The sequence below is a fragment of the Octodon degus genome, unplaced genomic scaffold (assembly GCF_000260255.1).
Source record: "Octodon degus isolate 3935 unplaced genomic scaffold, OctDeg1.0 scaffold00109, whole genome shotgun sequence".
Lineage (NCBI taxonomy): Eukaryota > Metazoa > Chordata > Mammalia > Rodentia > Octodontidae > Octodon > Octodon degus.
Genome location: NW_004524685.1, coordinates 2,666,392 through 2,686,213, shown reverse-complemented (window position 1 = coordinate 2,686,213; position 19,822 = coordinate 2,666,392). Strand labels below are relative to the sequence as shown.

The 19,822-nt window shown below is 36.8% G+C and overlaps 1 protein-coding gene across 1 annotated transcript in view; it reads right to left on the bottom strand.

Moving 5' to 3' along the window:
* Positions 1–19,822, bottom strand: part of Selenof (selenoprotein F) — a 57,278-nt gene that overhangs the window by 22,580 nt on the left and 14,876 nt on the right. The window contains exon 2 of the mRNA XM_023699069.1: positions 14,146–14,313. Coding sequence (XP_023554837.1) covers positions 14,146–14,313 — 168 coding nt within the window. The remainder of the gene's footprint in view (positions 1–14,145; positions 14,314–19,822) is intronic.

The window sequence follows — 19,822 nt, the reverse complement described above, 5'->3', positions numbered from 1 at the left end:
CCTAGGCTGGGCTCAAACTCAAGACTGACCTGCCTCAACCTCTCAGTTAATGGGATTATAGGCGTGCATCCTTACCTAGCTAGGCCAATCCTTTGCATAGCCTCATTTTGACCAGGCATAACCACTGTCTTAGTTAAATCTCTGTCTAAAGGCCCATCTTGGGCTGGTGAGATGGCTCAGTGGTCTAAAGCAAGCTTAGTAAAGCACAGGGTAAGGCAGTTCAATCCCCCAGCACCACATGCCAGCCAGCCCCACCCGCTGGTGGGCTGAGCTGGCCACACACACACACACACATTAATTAATTAAAGGAGACACCGGAAGCTAAGCTTTCCTTTGAGTTTTTAATCAGAAGTTGTAATGAGGAGTTTTGGGCTTTTTTCCCTATTTATTTGAAAATGTATTTAAGTTAATTTTTAAATTGAAATATGTAAATTTTATGTTTTTATTTGGTACCATGTAAGGTTCTGATACATGTATATGTCACCTAATGTTTAAATGAAAGTATTATCTAGCTCCTCACACATTTATTACTTTTTTTTTTTTTTTTGGTGGAACCGGGGATTGAACTCAGTCCTCGTGCTTGCCAAGGAAACACTTATTCTACTGAACCATCTCCCCGGCCCCTTATTACTTCTTTATAATGAAAACAAATACTCTATATTCAGTGACAAAATTTTGGTATTAACAATATCCTACGTAGTATGGGGGAGACCAAAAAAAGTCATGACCGTAAAGTAAAATAAATTTGGCTTTTATTCTCTGAAAGCGCTAGTTTTGTTTATATTAAATAACTTCAAAAACCAACTCTATATGACTAGTAACAATTACTCATTTGTTAAGTAGTAATATGAATAAATGCTGTTAAGTGAACAAAAGCAGAATTTCAAGTGTTAGAAAGAATCCAGATCTGAGGAGTAATTATATTTCTATAGGTTTTCTGAGGGTTATCTTTATATAAAATCATTTGAAAAATGAGGAATAATGCTCATACTATAACTGAGCATTATATTACTTTGATACCCTATTTAAAAATGATATACTCCAATATATAAAGACAGTCACTTTCCAAGTATTACTTATCTCCAGTGTAGCTTCTTAAAATCAACTTTACCACTTTTATATATTTACAAATGTACTATGCAGAAAATGATTTTAGCAAAATTTGGCCAACTAATTTCAGGGGAAATATTTTCACAGAATACATGTTTAGTGATCTGATGGGTCAAAATTTAATTCACTGCCAGATGTGGTGTACTCTGGGATGCTGAGGCAGGAGGATTGGAAATTCAAGCCCAGCCCCAGCAAGTCAGTTTCTTATCAAAATTAAAAGGGGAGGGGTAGCTCATTGCCAAGGCCCCAAATTCAGCAAATTCACTGTTCATTTCCATATTTAAAAAATGCCTGAAGCAATAAACTACAACAATATTCAGGTACCTAATAAGGGCACTAATTTGTTTTGTGATCTACGAGTGACCCTTCATTAAGATTTCATAGTTTATTACAAAGCAGGTATTTTACATAATGCATAAGGAAATCTGTATCTGTTGACACTTTCTTATTCACCATCTAGTCTGATAGTCTTTTTAGGAGCCAAGACAGATTAAAAAATTTTGTTTATAATTTCAACAAACCAAACAAATACACTTTTCCAATGTGATTTATCTTTGAGTTAAACTACTCATTTTTGAGTGTTTCCTACTCAAATTTCAAAAACTTTATTTTAGATTTTTTTTTTTTTGTGTGTGGAACCAGGGATTGAACTCAGGCCGTTGAGCTTGTCAGGGAAGTGCTTATTCCACTGAGCCATCTCCCCAGCCTCAAAAATTTTATTTTATTTAATTTATTTTTTGTATTTTAGGGAAGGGTCTACAGCTTGTTCAGGGTCTCACTATTAGATTGGAGTCCTAGTGATCCACCTGTTTACAGCCTCCCAAGAGCTGGGATTACAGGCGTGTACCACCATGCCCACTCTAAAAACTTTAGTTTTATGCCTATGGAAGCTCAGGAAGTTTATTAATATTTTAAAATCATTTATTTATTTTTGGTACAAGGTCTCGCTACGCAGTTCAGACTCGTACTGATCCTCCTGTCTCAGCCTCCCCAGGGCTGGGATTATAGGTGTGTGCCTCCATGCCCAGTTTCGGTGGCTGGCTTGCCGCAGGGCCAGCATGGTATGTGGTACTGGGATCAAACCCAGGGCCTTGAGCTTGCCAGGTAGGCACTTAGACCACCCAGCTATCTCCCTGGCCCCCTCCGGAAGTTTAAAACTTACTATTAAAGTGCCACTCCTTTCTGTACTTTTAGTTCTTTCTTTGACATTGAGAAGTTATAATACATGCAAAGTATCATTCAGCTTAATGTGAATTATGCCCAGAAAAAGGTAATAGTACACTGGAAGAAAAAAAGATAAAATCAACGTTCCACTAAAATATTCAATGGAAATACACAAAAATAATACACCTACAACAGAGGGGTAGGATTACAGCGACAAGATTTTCATCTGGAAACCAGTATAATGCCAACATGTCCCTGTAGGATACTCCACATTCCTTCTCTCCACACAGGCTTCAGCCACAGTATGGATGATTCTGGGTCATCTCTTGGAACAATGCATTCACATCTACTCATACTTGGGAAGTACCACACCGTGAAAAGAAATAATGACAAAACGAGAACATGATTATTATATTCCCTCAGGTTCAAGTTACTGGTAAAAATGACTCCAAGTTTTAATATCCTAGAAGTTCTTCAGAAAAAAAAAAAACCAAAAAAAAAAAAAACAAAAACCTTAGAAATAGCAAACCTAGGGCCAGGGAGAAAGCTCAGTGGCATAAAAACCTGCCCAGCAAGGGCAAAGTCCTGAGTTCAATCCTTGGTACTACCAGAAAAAAAAAAAAAACCAAAAAGAAACAGTAAAAATATTATAGAAAATAGCCAGTTTTTTTTTGGGGGGGTGGGTATTTTTGTACAGGATCTCACTACGTAGATCGGACTGTAGTGATTTTCCTGTTTTCAGCTTCCCAAGGCCTGGGATTACAGGCATGTGGCAGCCACCTCGCCCAGGCTCAATTGCCTTCTCAGTGTGCCCTGGGAGAGGAGCCAGCATAGCACGCCGGGGATCGAACACCAGCCACTGCACTCTGCCTAATCAGGCACTTTAGTCCACTGAGCTATCTGGCCAGGCCTACTATTTTCTATCTATCTATCTATCTATCTATCTATCTATCTATCTATCTATCTATCATTTATTTATTTTTGCAGTACCAGGGATCGAACTCAGGACCTTGTGCTTGCCAGGCAGACACACAACTGAGCTATATCCCCAGCCCCTATTTTCTACTTAGTATGTAATAAAGGAAAAAAAATACAATGTCTTTTTTGCTCCTAAATGTTTGAAATATGAGCTACAACAATTGGAAGAATGAAATCTAGTAAAAAATATGTCAACATTCACTCAGTAGTCTCAAAAACTGAAGATGAAGGTGTTATGGTAGCAAAAGCTGCTTTTTCAAAAGCAATTCTTTTGATGCTGATCTCACTCATTTCACTATTCAACTACCACTTATCTGACATAAAAAAGGGCAGTTATGATAGTACTTAAGAAAGGCTACAGATAATTGAAAATAACATACAAAATAGCTGGCACATGTTTACATTCTATTTACAGTATATATATCTCAATGAATTCTTTAAATAAATCAATGCATCTGGAAACAGTAATGAAAGAAACAGTCCAAAAGGGAATTTAAAAAAAAAAAAAAGCCAAAAAACCTCCACAAAACTCTGACTCTGACATAAAAAAGGGTTAAAAGTAACTTCCAACTGGCTTTTGTTGTTAGTTTTTCTATTGGTTATTCCATAATGACCGATATGTTGTATCTTCAGACTAAATCATACCTTTCGCGCATCTGCCATAATAGGAAGTGAATCTGGGGGTGCCGAGACATATCCCCAGTTGTTTTTAATTTTTATTTTGTGACAGTCTTGATCAGTTGCTCAGGTTGGTCTTCAATATGTGATCATCCTGAGTCAAGAGTAGCTGGGATTACAGGCACTTACCACCACGGACTGCTCAATATCTTTTCTTTTCTATTTAGTACATGGTCTATAGGGTCTCAGTACACAGATCAGACTCGTAATGATCCTCCTTTTTCAGCCTCCCAAATGCTGGGATTACAGGTGTGCGCCACCACACCCAGTCTCATTCACTGTCTCAGCGCACCCCAGGGGTGGGACCAGCACGGCATGCTGAGGATTGAACCCCTTTCCCTGTCTGCCTAAGAAGGTGCTTTAGTTCGTTGAGCTATCTCACCGCATCCCCTCTCCCTTTTTTAAATTGGATTTTGCTATGTTGCCCAGGGTGGTCTGACATCCTGGGCTCTGTGATCCTTCTGCTGCAGTTTCCTGCTGGGATAACAGCCTACCACCTCAGCAGCCTGAAATGTATCAACTTTTAAGAGATCAATTGATTCTTACCTCTTTCTAATTTTTACTTATTTTTAATTCTCTTAGGGGTTAATGTCTTAACATTAGATATTAGGTTTACGCTCAAGAAGCACAGAATATTTTGTATTCTGGCAGTCTACTCCTCACAAGTACTTCTTACACTCCTGGAGTGTAAGTGACTTTTGGCTTATTTTGGCAATCTAAACAAAAAAGTACTGAGAATATAAATGGAAAGATTACTCTGACTCTAAAATAGGTATGTCTAGGAAATACAGCTTCAAGGTACCTTGAAATATTTCAAAGGTTTATTTTCTTTTTAAATATTAAAATCTTCCACAACTAGAGACCATACTCGTAAGTGAAATAAATCATACCCACATATGCAAACATTATATTGTCTTAGTGTGAGAACCTAAAAGAGAAAACAGAATCTGAAGGGTACAATAGATACTGGGAAAAGGGAATGAACTTATTTGAAAAGAGTTACTGAGTTGAGGAGGACAGGAGAGGGAATGGGGGAAAGAGATTTATGTATGTAAACAGGATGGTTTGGACAATGTACTGTGCATTTCTGCTGTTCTATGGAAAGGAGCAAATAAGTGTAATGTTTTATCTCCTTTTGTCAATTGATTCTTCTGTTTCTCCTCTTAATTTCTTATATTTCCTTTTTTTTTTTGGCAGAACTGGGGATTGAACTCAGGTCCTTGCGCCTGCTTGGCAAGTGCTTATTCTACTGAGCTATCTCCATGGCCCCGTATTTCCTTCTTTCTTTCTTCTTCAAATTTTGTATACATATATCTGATAATATGAATAACTGGTTGGAAAACAACACTATACATTACAATGAATACTGTGAAACTCATATTAAGAAATGTTAAGTGAAATTCTGTATCACTTGTAATTCTTCTGTTTTAATACTATTTTCTACTCTTTATAAAAAAATAAAACCTGTAAATGTGACTGAATACTTTCATATGCTTAGAAAGGAGCTGATACTAATTTATAAAGACTGCTATTCATATTAAGGCAGATGTAAAAATATTTTCAGTTCAAACAAATAACTCTATAAAATAAATTTTAAAACTTTGAGTATGTAATGTGTTAATTTTTATTGAAACTGTCCTACAAAAAAACCCAAAAAACAAAAAACACAACTTTGCTATAGGGCCAGCCGAATAGCTCAGGAGATTAAAACGCCTGCTTAGGTAGATGCAGGGGCTGGGAGTTGGATCCCTGGGCCTGCTGTGCTGGCCCTGCCCCCAGGGCGAGCTGAGATGGCAATTGAGAATGGGTGTGGTGATGCACACCTGTAATCCCAGCACTTGGGAGGCTGTAAACAGGAGGATCACTACAAGTCCGATCTACGCAGTAAGACCCTTTACACCCTGTATACCCTGTCTTTTTTTTTTTTTAAATTATTTTTAAATTATCTGTGTTTCACATATTGCACGAGACACATTTACACTTCAAATTTTTATTTATTTATTTACTTATTTATGTGTGTGTGGCCATCTCAGCCCACCAGGGGGTGGGACTGGCTGGCATGTGGTGCTGGGGGATTGAACCGTGGTCTGTGTGCTTTGCTAAGTAGGTGCTTCAGACCTCGGAGCCATCTCACCAGTCCCCTATACCCTGTCTTAAATACCAAAACAAAACAAAACAAAACACCCAAAAAACCCTAAAACAAAAACAAAAAATCCCAAAAAACCTTTGTCATATAGATACTTGTTACTTATAGCCACTAACTTGCCGTATAACCTTAGGCAAGATCTGTTTGGCTTGGCTTCAACTGTGAAATGGGGATACTAATGATATTTACCTATTATATACATTCACTTAAAAGTGCTTAGAAGAGTGCCTTTATATATGACAATTTAAAGAACAGTAGTGGCTATTACTTATTATGAAGTAAATATTTCTTATTATTTAGCATTTGACTATACAAGTGTATTAGTGACACACTGGAAACTGTTGCCAAACTCATTCATAAAAAAAAAAAAAAAAACCCTCTTCTTTGTGAATGTTTTTACACAATTAGGATAATTTGCTACAGATATTTGTTTCCTTTGAAGGAATAAGCTCTTTTTTGATGCTACAGACATAAAGCTATTTTAAGCAACTGAAATTTCTTTAGTACCCCAATTTCAGACACAGCTTAACCTCTATTTCATCTTCTGTGTTTTACATAGCAATAATGTTATGTTTCTGATAGGTTAAAGCTTAAAATTTGCCAATCTTCAATTAAGTGGTTTAAGTTGACTTCTGGATTAGTCTGCAAATGCTTACAAAATTTTCATGGAAATGCAAAACAATATTTTGATACTTCTTTATCAAAATTAAGAAACATTATGTCACTTACTTAAAAGACTTGTTTGAGCCTTAAATAAAGCCAAATTAGGAAATATATGACTGAGAAACATAAAGCAATGGGAGCCATTCTAGCCTATGGTAACCTGAAAAAGTGATAATTTTAAATAAAAAATAGTAATAGAATTGCTACTAATCTTGTAAACTACAAAGGCAAGAAACTTGCACAAAGCTATTTTAGTGCTTTATATATATAACTGATTCAATTTCTTATAAAATCTCTAAAGTATGCCTTCATATCAACATTTTCAAGATGACAAGAAAAAGAATGTAAGTTTAAAAACTTGGGCTCTAAAATCAGAGTCTAAGATGAAACTAGGTTCTGACACCTTCATGTAATTTTTGACAGATTAGGCCCCAATATTCTTTTTCTGTTAAATAAGGATAGAAGTATTCCTATTACAGGCTTGTTATTGGGACCAAACAGTATAAGTAAAATACTCAGCATATAACCAGTATAGAATAAACATTCAAAGGTAAGTCAGTTTAATTATAACATTGAAACTGAAGATTCTGAAATAATTTGCTAGTTCAAAGTCACAAAGTCAGTAAACAATGAAGCTGATAAAAATTCAACTGTTTCAAAAACTTATAAAAAGACAGAAGGAAGATGAAGTTCTAATGAACTACTATATAACTTTTGAGGTCTACTTAGAGTACATGTAGGCCAGGGAGACAGCTCAGTAGAATAAATGCTTGTCTGGCAAGCACAGGGTCCTGAGTTCAATCCCCAGTCCCACCAAAAAAAAAAAAAAAAAGAAGTAGAGTACGTTTAAATTTCAGGGCAGAAAGTAGTAATATGGCTTTTATTTGATCTGTTACTCTGAAGAGTTGAAAACCAACAATATAATTCTCTTCTAAGATGATTTTATTTATTTTTAACTAATTTTATTAACAAATAGCAATGAGACAGTTTCAAAACAGGTTAGTGGGACAGTTACAATAATTAATACATTGCATATTGTTGTTTTCATAGTAGTTACGCGTAGTACAAGATGCAAACATATCTTGTCTAAACACTATTAGTACATATCTTTCTTCTCATTGAACTAAGAGAAAGTAGCTATATATCATAACTATTTTGTGTGTGTATATATATACACACACACAAATATATGATTTTTTTTTTCACTATGAAACTGCCCTTCACTTATATCCCTTTTTTGGTTTAGTGTTGTCAGAGATGGGTATTCTATTGCCATTCAAATATTGTAGGTGCATGAATTCAGCAAAATAATCCAATATAGTTCAGTAGTGCGTAATTGTAGTGGATTAACCGCAGAACTGGTAACTGTCAGAAGCTGTTGACTTGAGCCTTTTACAGTTCAGCATATTACTATGGCTTTACTTTTTTTCCTTATTAATTTTATTGAGAAACAAATAGCAATAAAACAGTTTCAAAACCAATTAGTAGGACAGTGTCAATAATTAATACATTGCATATTGTTGTCTTTGTAGTGGTTATTCATAGTACAAGATGCAGACGTGATATCCTGCCCAAACACTATTAGTACAAATCATTCTTCTCACTGAATTAAGATAAAGTAGCTGTACATCTATCCTATTTTGTATCTATAAATACAAAATAGTCCTTCATTTGTATCCCCTTTTTTTTCTTTAGTCTTGAAAAATGACTTTAAAGTGTGGGTTTCTTTCAACTGTTACAACAGACTTGGACTAAGAAAATTAACCTGTTTGCCTTAGTGTGCTGGCTTATTTGCATGAGCAAGTGTCTGGGTTTGATCTCAAACACTGCAAATGAAAAAATGAATAAATAAGAGCTTCACTTTAGTAAGGCCTTGAAAAAATTTTTAATAAACATTTTTTTCAAAATGCAATCTGTTATACACATTTTCAAATTTTATGTAACATAAAAAAATGGCACAACATTTTAAAGTTAAAATTTGCAGTTTCCATGTGTCAACTGATAGGATTGAAAATACCAAAATTTAGAATTATGTTTGCCATAACTTACATCAACATTTTTTCCTAAATTAGTAAGTAGTTTCAAATAGTAAAATTTTCCTATTACTAATTCTGTTACATTTCCTCTTGATTCAACTTATCCAGAAGCTGCGAAGTACAGAAACAGAAAATTTTCATCAGTGGCTATCTAATCATTTATGATTTATCTCTCACGTATTTTCTTTTGCTCTACCTTGCCAACAGCAATATTATATTATCAGAGTTCTCCAAATTCTATTTATTCCCAACACCAAACAGATACTACTACTTCTGTCACTACTACCAGCGGCAAGTGTATTACCAAACAGCTACATAGGTCAGGCTCAATTCTAAGGAGTTGTATGCATATTACCTTAATTAATCCCCCTAACCCGTTATGAGACAGGAACTATTACTCTCCCCCACTTACAGATAAGGAGACAGACACAATGAACAAATGGTTTGTCCAAGAACACAAATTGAGTGGTTAAGAGAAGATCTGAATCAAGACAGTCTGGTTCCAAAACCAGTGTCCTTAACCACTAATCAAACTCACTGCAATTCAATCAAGACAGGATGAACAGCAAATTAAGTTAATTTTTTTGGTTTATTCTGATGATTAAGTTACCTAAATATATTACTTCTAGGAAGTGCTCTGATTTGGCAACAAGTTTGATCTTAAGATGTCTTTCAGAAATAAGAGTAAAAAAGTGCTAAATCCAATTAAATAAAAATATTTAAAGAAAAAAAAAACTGTTAAGATCTTGCTAAACCAAGGTTAAAATAAAAAATCAAACCCCAGAAATGTCAGAAAGGTAGAAGCTCAATAGGGGTATATAATCAAGAAAAAAATCAGAAAAGTTCTGCAAGAAAATATCTAAAAGGTGCTGAAGTCTTTAAACTATGAAACCTTAAATTACGGAAGAAATGGGGAAAAGTCAATGCATAATAAATTAAAATTTATAGAATTAAGAAGACTATAAAAATGAGAAAAATAATCTTCCCACTAAAATACTATACCTCACCTTATACCTCTTAAAAAACAAACTGAAAAATTCTTAGTGGAAAAAATGTTTATCCTTAGGAGAATCCCAAGAATCTATTTTAATCTGATGGTGATATTCAGTTAAAAATATATTACTTACTAGAATTACTACGAAGTGCCCAATAATCTCTTTTTAGGTAGATGTGGGATGCTTATATCCTCATAAATAAAATGTGGAAACAAAGGTCTGTATTTATAGTTAATTATAAATAAAGAACATTTCCAATGGATACTTGCCAATATGAAGACCAGTTTTTCTTTTTAATTCTAGTTTTAAAGTATCTTTCAGGATATATAAATGAAATACATGAAAAAGGTATTTATCAAGTAGCTATAAAGTTCTAGTATATTTTTAACATACTTTTTAAAACACCACCTTTTCCAATGTATTCTTAGTAAAAACAGCTTTATTCAAAGAGAAAAACTTATAATGTACTGTGTGTTGAAGGCTGGGGACTGAGAAATACAACTTTAGATGACTAGGTGTAGTGGGACATGCCTGTCACTGCAGTACTCTCGGGGGTGGAGGAGGGGGTCCCACAGGCTTAAGTCCAGTCCGTGCAACTTAGTGACTGAAAACCAAAAAATAGAAAGACTGGGGACCTAGCTCAATGCTAAGGCCTTGGGTTCAATCCCCAACACCACAAAACCAAACCAAAGCAAACCAAAACACAAAACAAGACAAAATACTGTTTTATACTTCAAAATTTATTGGTAGATCAAGAAAAAAGCAAAACGATAGAGAAAATATAGCGCAAATTAAAGTATGCCCAAGTGCTTTACAAATATGGTGTACATAGTATAGTGTAGTACATATATAATATATATGTAAGTTTATATCATGTAGTTTGTTAGATTTTTACTTTTATTAAATGAGGGTTGTCTGTAAATATGACTTAAAAGTTAAGGCTTAAGCCTAAATTGAGTGAAACAGGAATGAATACTTTCTTTATTGTTACAAATGATCATATACCAATAATCTACAGCAGCAGTATAAATACTAAATCAAGTACTTTTCCCCACCTTTTCCTTTTAACAAGGTCTTGCTACGTAGTCCAGGCTGATCTTGAAGTGTAGATTTTCTTGTTTCAGCCTCCTGAGTGCTGGCATGACAGGTGTGCACCACCATTCCTGGCTGCAAAGTACTACTTTCCCTATGTCTATAAATGTGGTTTGCATTTAAAGGGGGCTTGTGCAACATGCTATGTCAAAAAGTACTGATTTTGTACAAAAGGTGCTAGTAAATGCTTGATGATAAATATATCCTGAAGTGGGCGCAGAGGTGCATGCCTGTAATTCCACCATGTCAGGAGGCTGACGCAAGAGGATTGCCATGAGTTTGAGCCCAACCTTAGTTATCTAATAGGTTCAAGTCCAGGTGAACCACACAGAACTTGTTTGAGAACGCCAAGGGCAGAGGGAGACAAACACACATTAGATATTATGAGATAAAAGCAAACAAAAACTTGACTGGATTTAGTACAAAAAATTATTAAGATAGAGCCTCATGTTTTTAACTCATTAGTTGGCATACATTCAACTGTCAGATGTGTTTCTTTATGTTAATTGGTGAATTATAACTACTGAAAGGTCTAGATACAGAGTGAAAGATGAACAGGAATATAATTAATTTTAGAAGTGATCCAAACTTGGTTTTATTAAAATTATACCACATAATTGGGGTATTATGAAGGAGTATGGAGAAAATAAGTACTTAAATAAATACCTCTATATGTACTTCAGTTATATTTTAGGCATATTTTATATCAGTCAAAGGGTAGAATTCTCAATTTACTCTTAACTACAAAGGTGTATGTCATAGAGGATAAACCCTACTTACTGTAGAACAAACCTTATTCAGATTTTTTTTTTTTTTTGGGGGGGGGGAACTGGGGATTGAACTCAGGCCCTTGAGCTTGCCAGGGAAGTGCTTATTCCACTGAGCCATCTCCCCAGCCCACAAACCTTATTTAATCCATGTTTAGGATCTCAAAAAATTATCACTATTGATTAAGTAGTGGTATATAGTCAAGAGAATATCTCAGAGGAAGTGGTTCATATTACACTAGGTATATCTTTTGTCTTGAATCTATTTAAAATCAAGTTTCTAAAATTTGCTTAAGATTATATAAGATTATATTTGCATACAGTAAAGACTAACATGTAAGGAAATTTAAACATAAAATGTATCCCTGTTATATATAAATCAAAGAAATTAAATTCATGTTAAGACTGCCATAGTCTTTGGCATACTGGGAATTTTAAGGTTATGATATTCAGAAACCAAATGGGCTGAATACTAAGCATATCTTCCTGCTTCTAAGAACCATAAAAATGTACTTGGTGTTTGTGGTGGATTGCCTACTGGTGGGCAACTTGTTACACTCAGCTGAACTGAACTAGCATGGTACTGGGTATGGAAGGCCCACCTGAGGATTGGTACCAGCAGCATAAAAGGAAAAACTAGGAGGCCATTAGCAGAGCTGGTAGAAACTGTTGGGGAGCTGCTGGAAGCTGCTGGTTCTCTTAGGCTGTTCTACTGGGTGACCTTGTCAAGCTGGCTTTCCTGATGAATCTGGCTGTTTTCATCAGAGGAGGAGCTTTGGACCTTGTAGTCACTGAGAATGGCTGTGGTTCAGTTTGGGGGAGTTCTGATCCTCATTTTGAGCATTGTTTTCTGGCTCCCGCAGGGAAGATACTGCACAGCTCAGCCTCCTAAAGAAGCTTGGTGTGTTGGCTTTGCTAATAGGAACTTAGCTTCCTCAGCATTGGATGAGCCTGGGACCTCACTGGTGCTAAAGATGGCTGTGGTACTTTTAGGGGGAGCTCTGGTTTTTACTTTGAGCATCACTTTCTGGCTCCAATTCAGATCCCTCAGCCTGCTAGCCCAGACTGTGTAGCTTCCATTTCTGACCTTTGGGATTTCCCAATGCAGCTCTGTAAAGACAGTCGCATGAGACATTGTCATGAGCTCTGGTTCTCCAGTTGGATTTGAGGGAGGCATTGTTATGAGCTCTAGGTCCTCAGCTGGACTCATGCAAGATGTTATGAGGGGGTCCAGGCCCTCAGCTGGATTCTTCGGACTTTACAGTGTGTGAACAATTTTCTGCACTCTCATTTCATATATGGTATTATTGGTGACTAGTACATAAATCTTACAAAACGTGTTGTGCATTGTATTGTTCCCCTTGCAAAACTCCAAACCATGGCAGTGTTAGAAATAAATTTTAACTACCTGCCCATAAGAAAATTAAAAAAAGAAAATTATCATTAATTACTGTTTGAAGTTTTATATACTGCAACACTTCAAACAGAATCCAGCATGAGAATATTAAATAAAAACTTAATAGAATGATGCTAATTTTTTTTCTCCTTCCAAACACAGGGATATCACTAATTCAGGGTTATTTTGTTTTGTTGATAGTATTAGGGATTGACTGTAGGGCCATGCATGTATGTGCTAGGGCAGTGATTACGAGGGAGCTGCACATCCAACTCTGAATTCACTTACAGTTGGATAACATAAATTATCTTTTCAGGCTACTAAAATTTCCAGAAATTGAAAGGTCTTAAAGAAAAGATTTTAAGACTGATTATATTCATTATTAGTTTTAACAGGTTCAAAACTTAAAAGTTAAAAAAAAAATGTTTTATTTATTTGGTACAGGGTCTTGCTATGCAGCTCAGACTTGTAGTGATCCCTTTGTCTTAGCCTCTCAAGCACAGGGATCACAGCTGTGTACCACCACACCCAGTTTTGGTGGCCAGCTCAGCACAGGGTTGGCATGGCACGTGGTACCAGGGATTGAACCGGGTTCCTTGCTTTTGCTTGACAGACACTTAGACCACCAAACTATCTCCTTGGCCCTCAAAACATTTTATAGAACAGAACTACTATCTCTGTATTGGTTTTCAAACATTAGAAATGACATTAGGTATCCACAATTAGTCATAAAATGAGTAATGTGTAAATTAATGGTGAGTAAATTAACATATGTATAAATTATTGCCCAAATTTAGTTGTAATTTGTCCATAATAATTTTGTGCCTTGTCATCTCATATCAAACTTTCTAAAACTCACTTATTATAAATGAACAAAAATCATATAAACAATTGTTTGTCACCATTTCTCTATGACAATCACAATAAAAGGGGATCCTGATAAGTTACCACCTTTTTCATTCCCATATGCTTTCACTGATCTACTGGGCCAGGAAAAATCAGTTAACTGTAGAAAGAAATGTAAAAGCCAGAATTTTCCTTTCACTTGAGTCGATTAAACAATTTATGCTTTACTTTATCTCTAAACAATCAGATACAACCCATATATCAGAAACTGTACCTTTTTGGTTTCAAACTGTGCCTCTTCCTGACAGCATCCTCTGCAATCAGGATCCAGCTGAAGGAGGTTGAACTGCCCAAGAAGATCACAAGAGCTGCAGAGCAAGTTGCTAGAGAAGCCTAACTCTCTGCATGCCTCTGATGAAAACTGTTCCTTGAAAGCAGATACCTGAAAATAAACAAGAGAAAATTTTATGTTTATGTTACAAAACATCCAAAAAAGAAATAATGAGAGTGGAGTTTAACACATTGGAGATGAATTACTGAAATGTTTCATTTGGAGACAAATACTTAAGTATTTTTGTACTCTACAAGGTTACAGAAGTCTTGGTTCTGCCTGTTCTCCCACATCTCTTAAAAATTCTAAGACTGGGCATGGTGGCGTGTGCCTGTAATTCCAGTGCTTGGGAGGCTAAAAAGGGGAGAATCACTGAGCCCGATCTACATAGTGAGAACCTGTAGACCCTGCCCTAAATACAAAAAACAAAACAAAACTGATATCTTTTAGTTTAGCAAAAAAGATATATCATTTTGTATGTATATGACATCTTTTATTAATAGACAGTAATTTTTAAAAAGGAATTTCTTTAGAAGAAATTATAAGAAAAATAATTTTCATTTCAGTTTGAGGACTCAGCACCTGTTCATACAGATTCTGGAATAACACTTATCTGCAGGCATATCTTGAAGGGGAAGGGCAGGAAAAGGGAGGGGAGGCAGGAGGACACAAGAAATCAAACTTGGTTTAGGGAAATAGCTTCCATTATTTACAAGACAAATGATCCCAGGCAACCTATCCTTCATAAGCTTTAATTTCCTTACTGATAAAGCAAGAAACAATGCTTTCTACATAAAACAGGCTGCTATAAAGATTAACTAAAGTTGTATAAAGTAACAAATCAGAATGACTGACAAAAAAAGCAGGTTTCCAAAAATACTAGCTCAGTTAAAGGTGTGGTTCCTTGAGTGTGTGGAAAAGGTTCCAGCTACCCTGCCCTGGTGGGTCCAGCCTGGTCCAAGCCCAGGCTCAGTGTGGGTGAGACCCTCTTCCACCCGCTTGGGACGCTCCCACTTTGCAGTCGCCCCTGCCCCATGCCGCCGAGTGAGAACTTCTGCTGCGTTCTCAGGACCCCCAGATCCACCCTAGCCCAGGCCCGGTGAGTATGTGGAAGACCTTCTTCTCCCCCCTACTCCACCTTGTCCCCTTCAGACTCAACTCAAGCCTGGCATACAGGCCTGGGGGGAAACTCTGCAGCTGCAGTCCCTGCAGAGAGAGTAGGAGTCAGAACCACCCAGCTAGTCCAGGAGCAGAACATCTTGCCAGAGGGGCACAACAGGTTCACTTCCAAGGGCTACAGAAGGAAGGAGCTGAGCATTCCAGCTAGACCCAAGCCAGGCACAGCTGGATAAATTCAAACTTTGTAGATCTGCACCTGAATTTCAGTAGGTGCTAAGGTTATAACTGCACTAAAGCTCTACAACAAAGGTCAGAAGAGAGTGCTATACAAAATGACAACGAGAAGGAGCAAAATGCAATCTCAGACCCAAACCAACCCGTAACAAGTGCAGAAGACACTAACACAAATTGGGAATCATACAGCTGAAATCAATGAATCAACAGCTTCTGAAATAAATAAACAGCTGCAGAAAGGTATAGAGGAACTCAGACTGGAAATGAAAAAAGAAATCCCTGAATCAATAGCATCTGCAGTAAAGAATCAAATGCAGAAACATATGGAGGAAACCCAATGCACACCCAGAACAAGTGCAGAGGACACTAGCTCAGCTCAAATGTATGAATTAATAGTGTCAAAAGTAAATAAGCAACAGCAGAAAGTTATAGAGGTATTTTTGAAATAAAAAAAAATTATTGAACTCACAGCATCTGAAGTAAAGAATCAACTACAGAAACATAGGGAGGAAACCCAATCTGAAAAAAACTCTGCAGTAAAAGAATTAGTAACTGCTTCTATAGGAGACATCGATTAAAAAGTAGAGGAGATTAGAAAAATGATGATTTCTTGAATGAGCAATAAAGGAAAGAAATAGATTGCATGAAACAGATTCCAGAGACACAGAGGAAATTAAAATCTCAATCACAAGCTTGCAAAACCGTTTAAGTGAAAGTGAAAACGGAGTTTCAGATCTTGAAGATGCTGGTGCAGCTAGTGAAAAGGTAAGAAAAAATCTCTTAAAAACAAATAGGATGCAGGAATAAATAATTCATCACTTGCAAGACGATGCAAAGATAAACAATGTGAGACTAATAGGCATCAATGAGAAAGAAGGAGCCAATACAAATGACACTAAAAAAATATGGGCAGAAGTAATAGCGAAAACTTCCCAAATATGAGGAAACAATCTGACATTCAGGTAACGGAAGTATACAGAATGCCAAGTAACCTCAACCCAATTAAAAACACAATGAGACATATAATAGTCAAGATCCCAGAAATTGAGCACAAGAATAATCTACTGAAAGCTGATAGAGAAAAGAAACAGATCACATTCAAAGGAAAACCCATCCAAATTACGGTCGACTTCTTCACAAACCATGAAGGCAAGAAGAGCATGGAGCAGAGTACTTCAAGTCCTCTATGAAAACAGATTTCAGCCCAGACTACTATACCCTGCAAAACTCTTTCAAGTTTGATGGAGAAGTGAAATACTTCCATGACAAAGAACTAAAGAATTTCATGATGACAAAGCCAACCCTACACAGGCTCCTGAAAGATGTTCTAGAGAGGGACCAAAATGATCAGAACTCCATGAATGAGATCAAAAGCAACCAACTAAATAGGACAAACAATTAAACACAGGAGAAAAAGGAGTAAACGGCAACAGGTAAATAACATGTCAATCTCAAGTCAATACATCTCAATTATAAACATCAATGTCAATGGATTCAATTCACCAATTAAGAGAAATAGACTGGAACAGTGGATTAGGAAACAAAATCCAACAATATGGTGTATACAAGAAACACATTTAACTCATAAAGACAATCATAGGCTGAATATCAAAGGATGGAAAACAATACTACACGCCCCAGCACCTCAGAAAAAAGCAGGGGTAGCAATCCTATCATCAGACAGTCTCAACTTCAAACCAAGAATAATGAAGCGAACTAAAGAAGGCCACTATATACTGGCTAGGGGAAAAATACAAGAGGAAGAGGTAACACTCATAAATATGTATGCACCAAACATGGGAGCACCCAACTATATAAAGCAAATCTTAAGGAACATGAAAAATGTAATATCCAATACCACAATCTTAACAGGGGACCTTAACAACCCCTTATTCCAAAAAGATAGGTCAACCAGACAAAAAAATAGCAAAGAAATAACAGAACTGAACCAGAGCTTGAAACAAATAGGCTTAGTGGACATATACAGAGTGTTTCATCCAAACACAGCTGAATACACATTTTTCTCAGCTGCACATGGGTCATTTTCTAAAATAGACAACTACTGGTCCATAGGTCATGCTTAAGTATATGCAAGAAAACAGAAATTATCCCATGCATATTATCTGACCACAGTGCAATGAAATGAATAAATGACAAAAGAAACCAGAAAAAAAACCTAAATACATGGAAACCAGAAATACTAGCTCTTTCCTCAACCATTCTTTCATTTCTCAGTCAACGTGGTATATCTTCTTTTGTCTAAGGTGAATACCTCTACCTGTTTTAGCTTCTCTCTTCTCTCATATCCACAGCTGTTTCATTCCATTAACAATTCAATTCTATGGTATACTCAAGCTCTATGATTCTAACTGTTCTTACTACATTGTCATTTCTGAATTGTTACTATTAACTGAGTTTCTGATCTCCCAATCCACTAAATATGCTAAAATTAGCAAATTATCGATGCAAAGGCACTCCCACCTTTTTTTTTTTTTTTTTTTGGCTGAACAGGGGAGTGAACTCAGGCCCCTGCGCTTGGCAGGGAAGTGCTTATTCTACTGAGCCAACTCCCCAGTCCCCTACTCCAACCATTTCTACTTCAGTTGTTCCTTCAGAGCCTTGTCTTCCTTTTCCTTTTTTTTTTTTTTTTTGGTGTATCTCTTAATGCTGTTGCTTCCCACAGTTCTGTTTTAGGTTCTATCTTCATTTTACATACTTTCTATGGACCATCACTTTCTCACTATGGTTTCAAATACCATTCCTTGAAAACTCTTTCTTATCAAGCTTTTGAAGCCAAGAGCCCACATGATATTTCATTTAAATCTTGTATATGCATTATAACTTTAAAAATCTGTGACAGTGAAATTTATCTTTTTTTTTTCTTAGTCTTCCCTCCAAATGCATTCATGATCTTAGTCAAAGAGTATCATTTCCCTGACTACCTCCTTTCCAAGTTCCATCATCCTAGACACTTCACTGTTGTCACAGCGTATCAATGGGCACATTTTCACAAATATGTCTTTTAATTAATTAATTTATTTATTTTGTATTTTAGGGAAGGGTCTACAGGGTATTCAGGGTCTCATTACTAGATCGGACTTGTAGTGATCCACCTGTTTACTGCCTTCCAACAGTGGGGATTAAAGGTGCACACCACCATGCCCAGTCTCAATTGCTGTATCAGTGCTCCCCAAGGGCGGGGCTGGCATGGCAGGCCCAGGGATCGAATCCCTGGCACCTACACTTGCTTGCAGGCACTTTAATCCGCTAAGCCCCATTGTCTTTTAACTTAAAAGAAAAAATCTTTTATTTATTTATTTGGTACAGAATCTCACTATGCCTGGTTTTGGTGGCCAGGGCTTAAGATTTTCAAGCTATCTCCCTAGCCCCACAATTTTGTCTTTGAATGAATTCTCAAATATTTTCCTGACTCAAGTACATAAATGATCACTGCCAGCTCTACCACTCATTACTTTTCCAACTGCATCTTAGTTTCTATCTATAACAAATTCCTATAGTATCCTTAAACATAAAACTACTCCATCTACTTTTGTTTAACCCTTTCACCTATATCTATGTTCTTTCACCACTTTTTTACTTCTAATTTTACTTTTTTCAAGAGCCAATCAGTCTCCTAGGAGGCCTCTGAATCATCTTGATCTTTAGCCATAGCACTTTTCTTCTGAGGAAGAAATTTGTCAACAGCTGTGAAGTAGTACCATACAGAACACTAGTTTGTAAGAATAGGACTGCCAGACTCCCCAACAACACTGACCTCTTCTGAGGGCAAGCAGTAAGTTGTCTTCAGATTTCTAGCTCTAGGGCTACTTCTTACATGTTTGTTAAATATGTTTGTTAAACAAATGAATTGGAGACCCAGTCCTAAGTTGTCTTCAGATTTCTAGCTCTAGGGCTACTTCTTACATGTTTGTTAAATATGTTTGTTAAATAAATGAATTGGAGACCCAGTCCTAGCCCAGGCCCAGTGAGTGTGTGGGAGAGCGTCCGGCTACCCTGCGCCGGAGGGACCTATTACTGGTCCCAGCCCAGACCCAACGTGGGTGAGACCCTCTTCCACCCCTTGGGACGCCCCCCACCACACCACAGCACCTCCCCCACCTCACCCGCCCAGTAGGAATTTCTGTCGCGTTCCGGGAACCCCCAGACCCAGTCCTAGCCCAGGCCAGGTGAGTGTGTGGGAGAGCTTCCGGCTACCCTGCGCCGGCAGGACCTACTATTGGTCCCAGCCCAGGCACAGTGTGGGTGA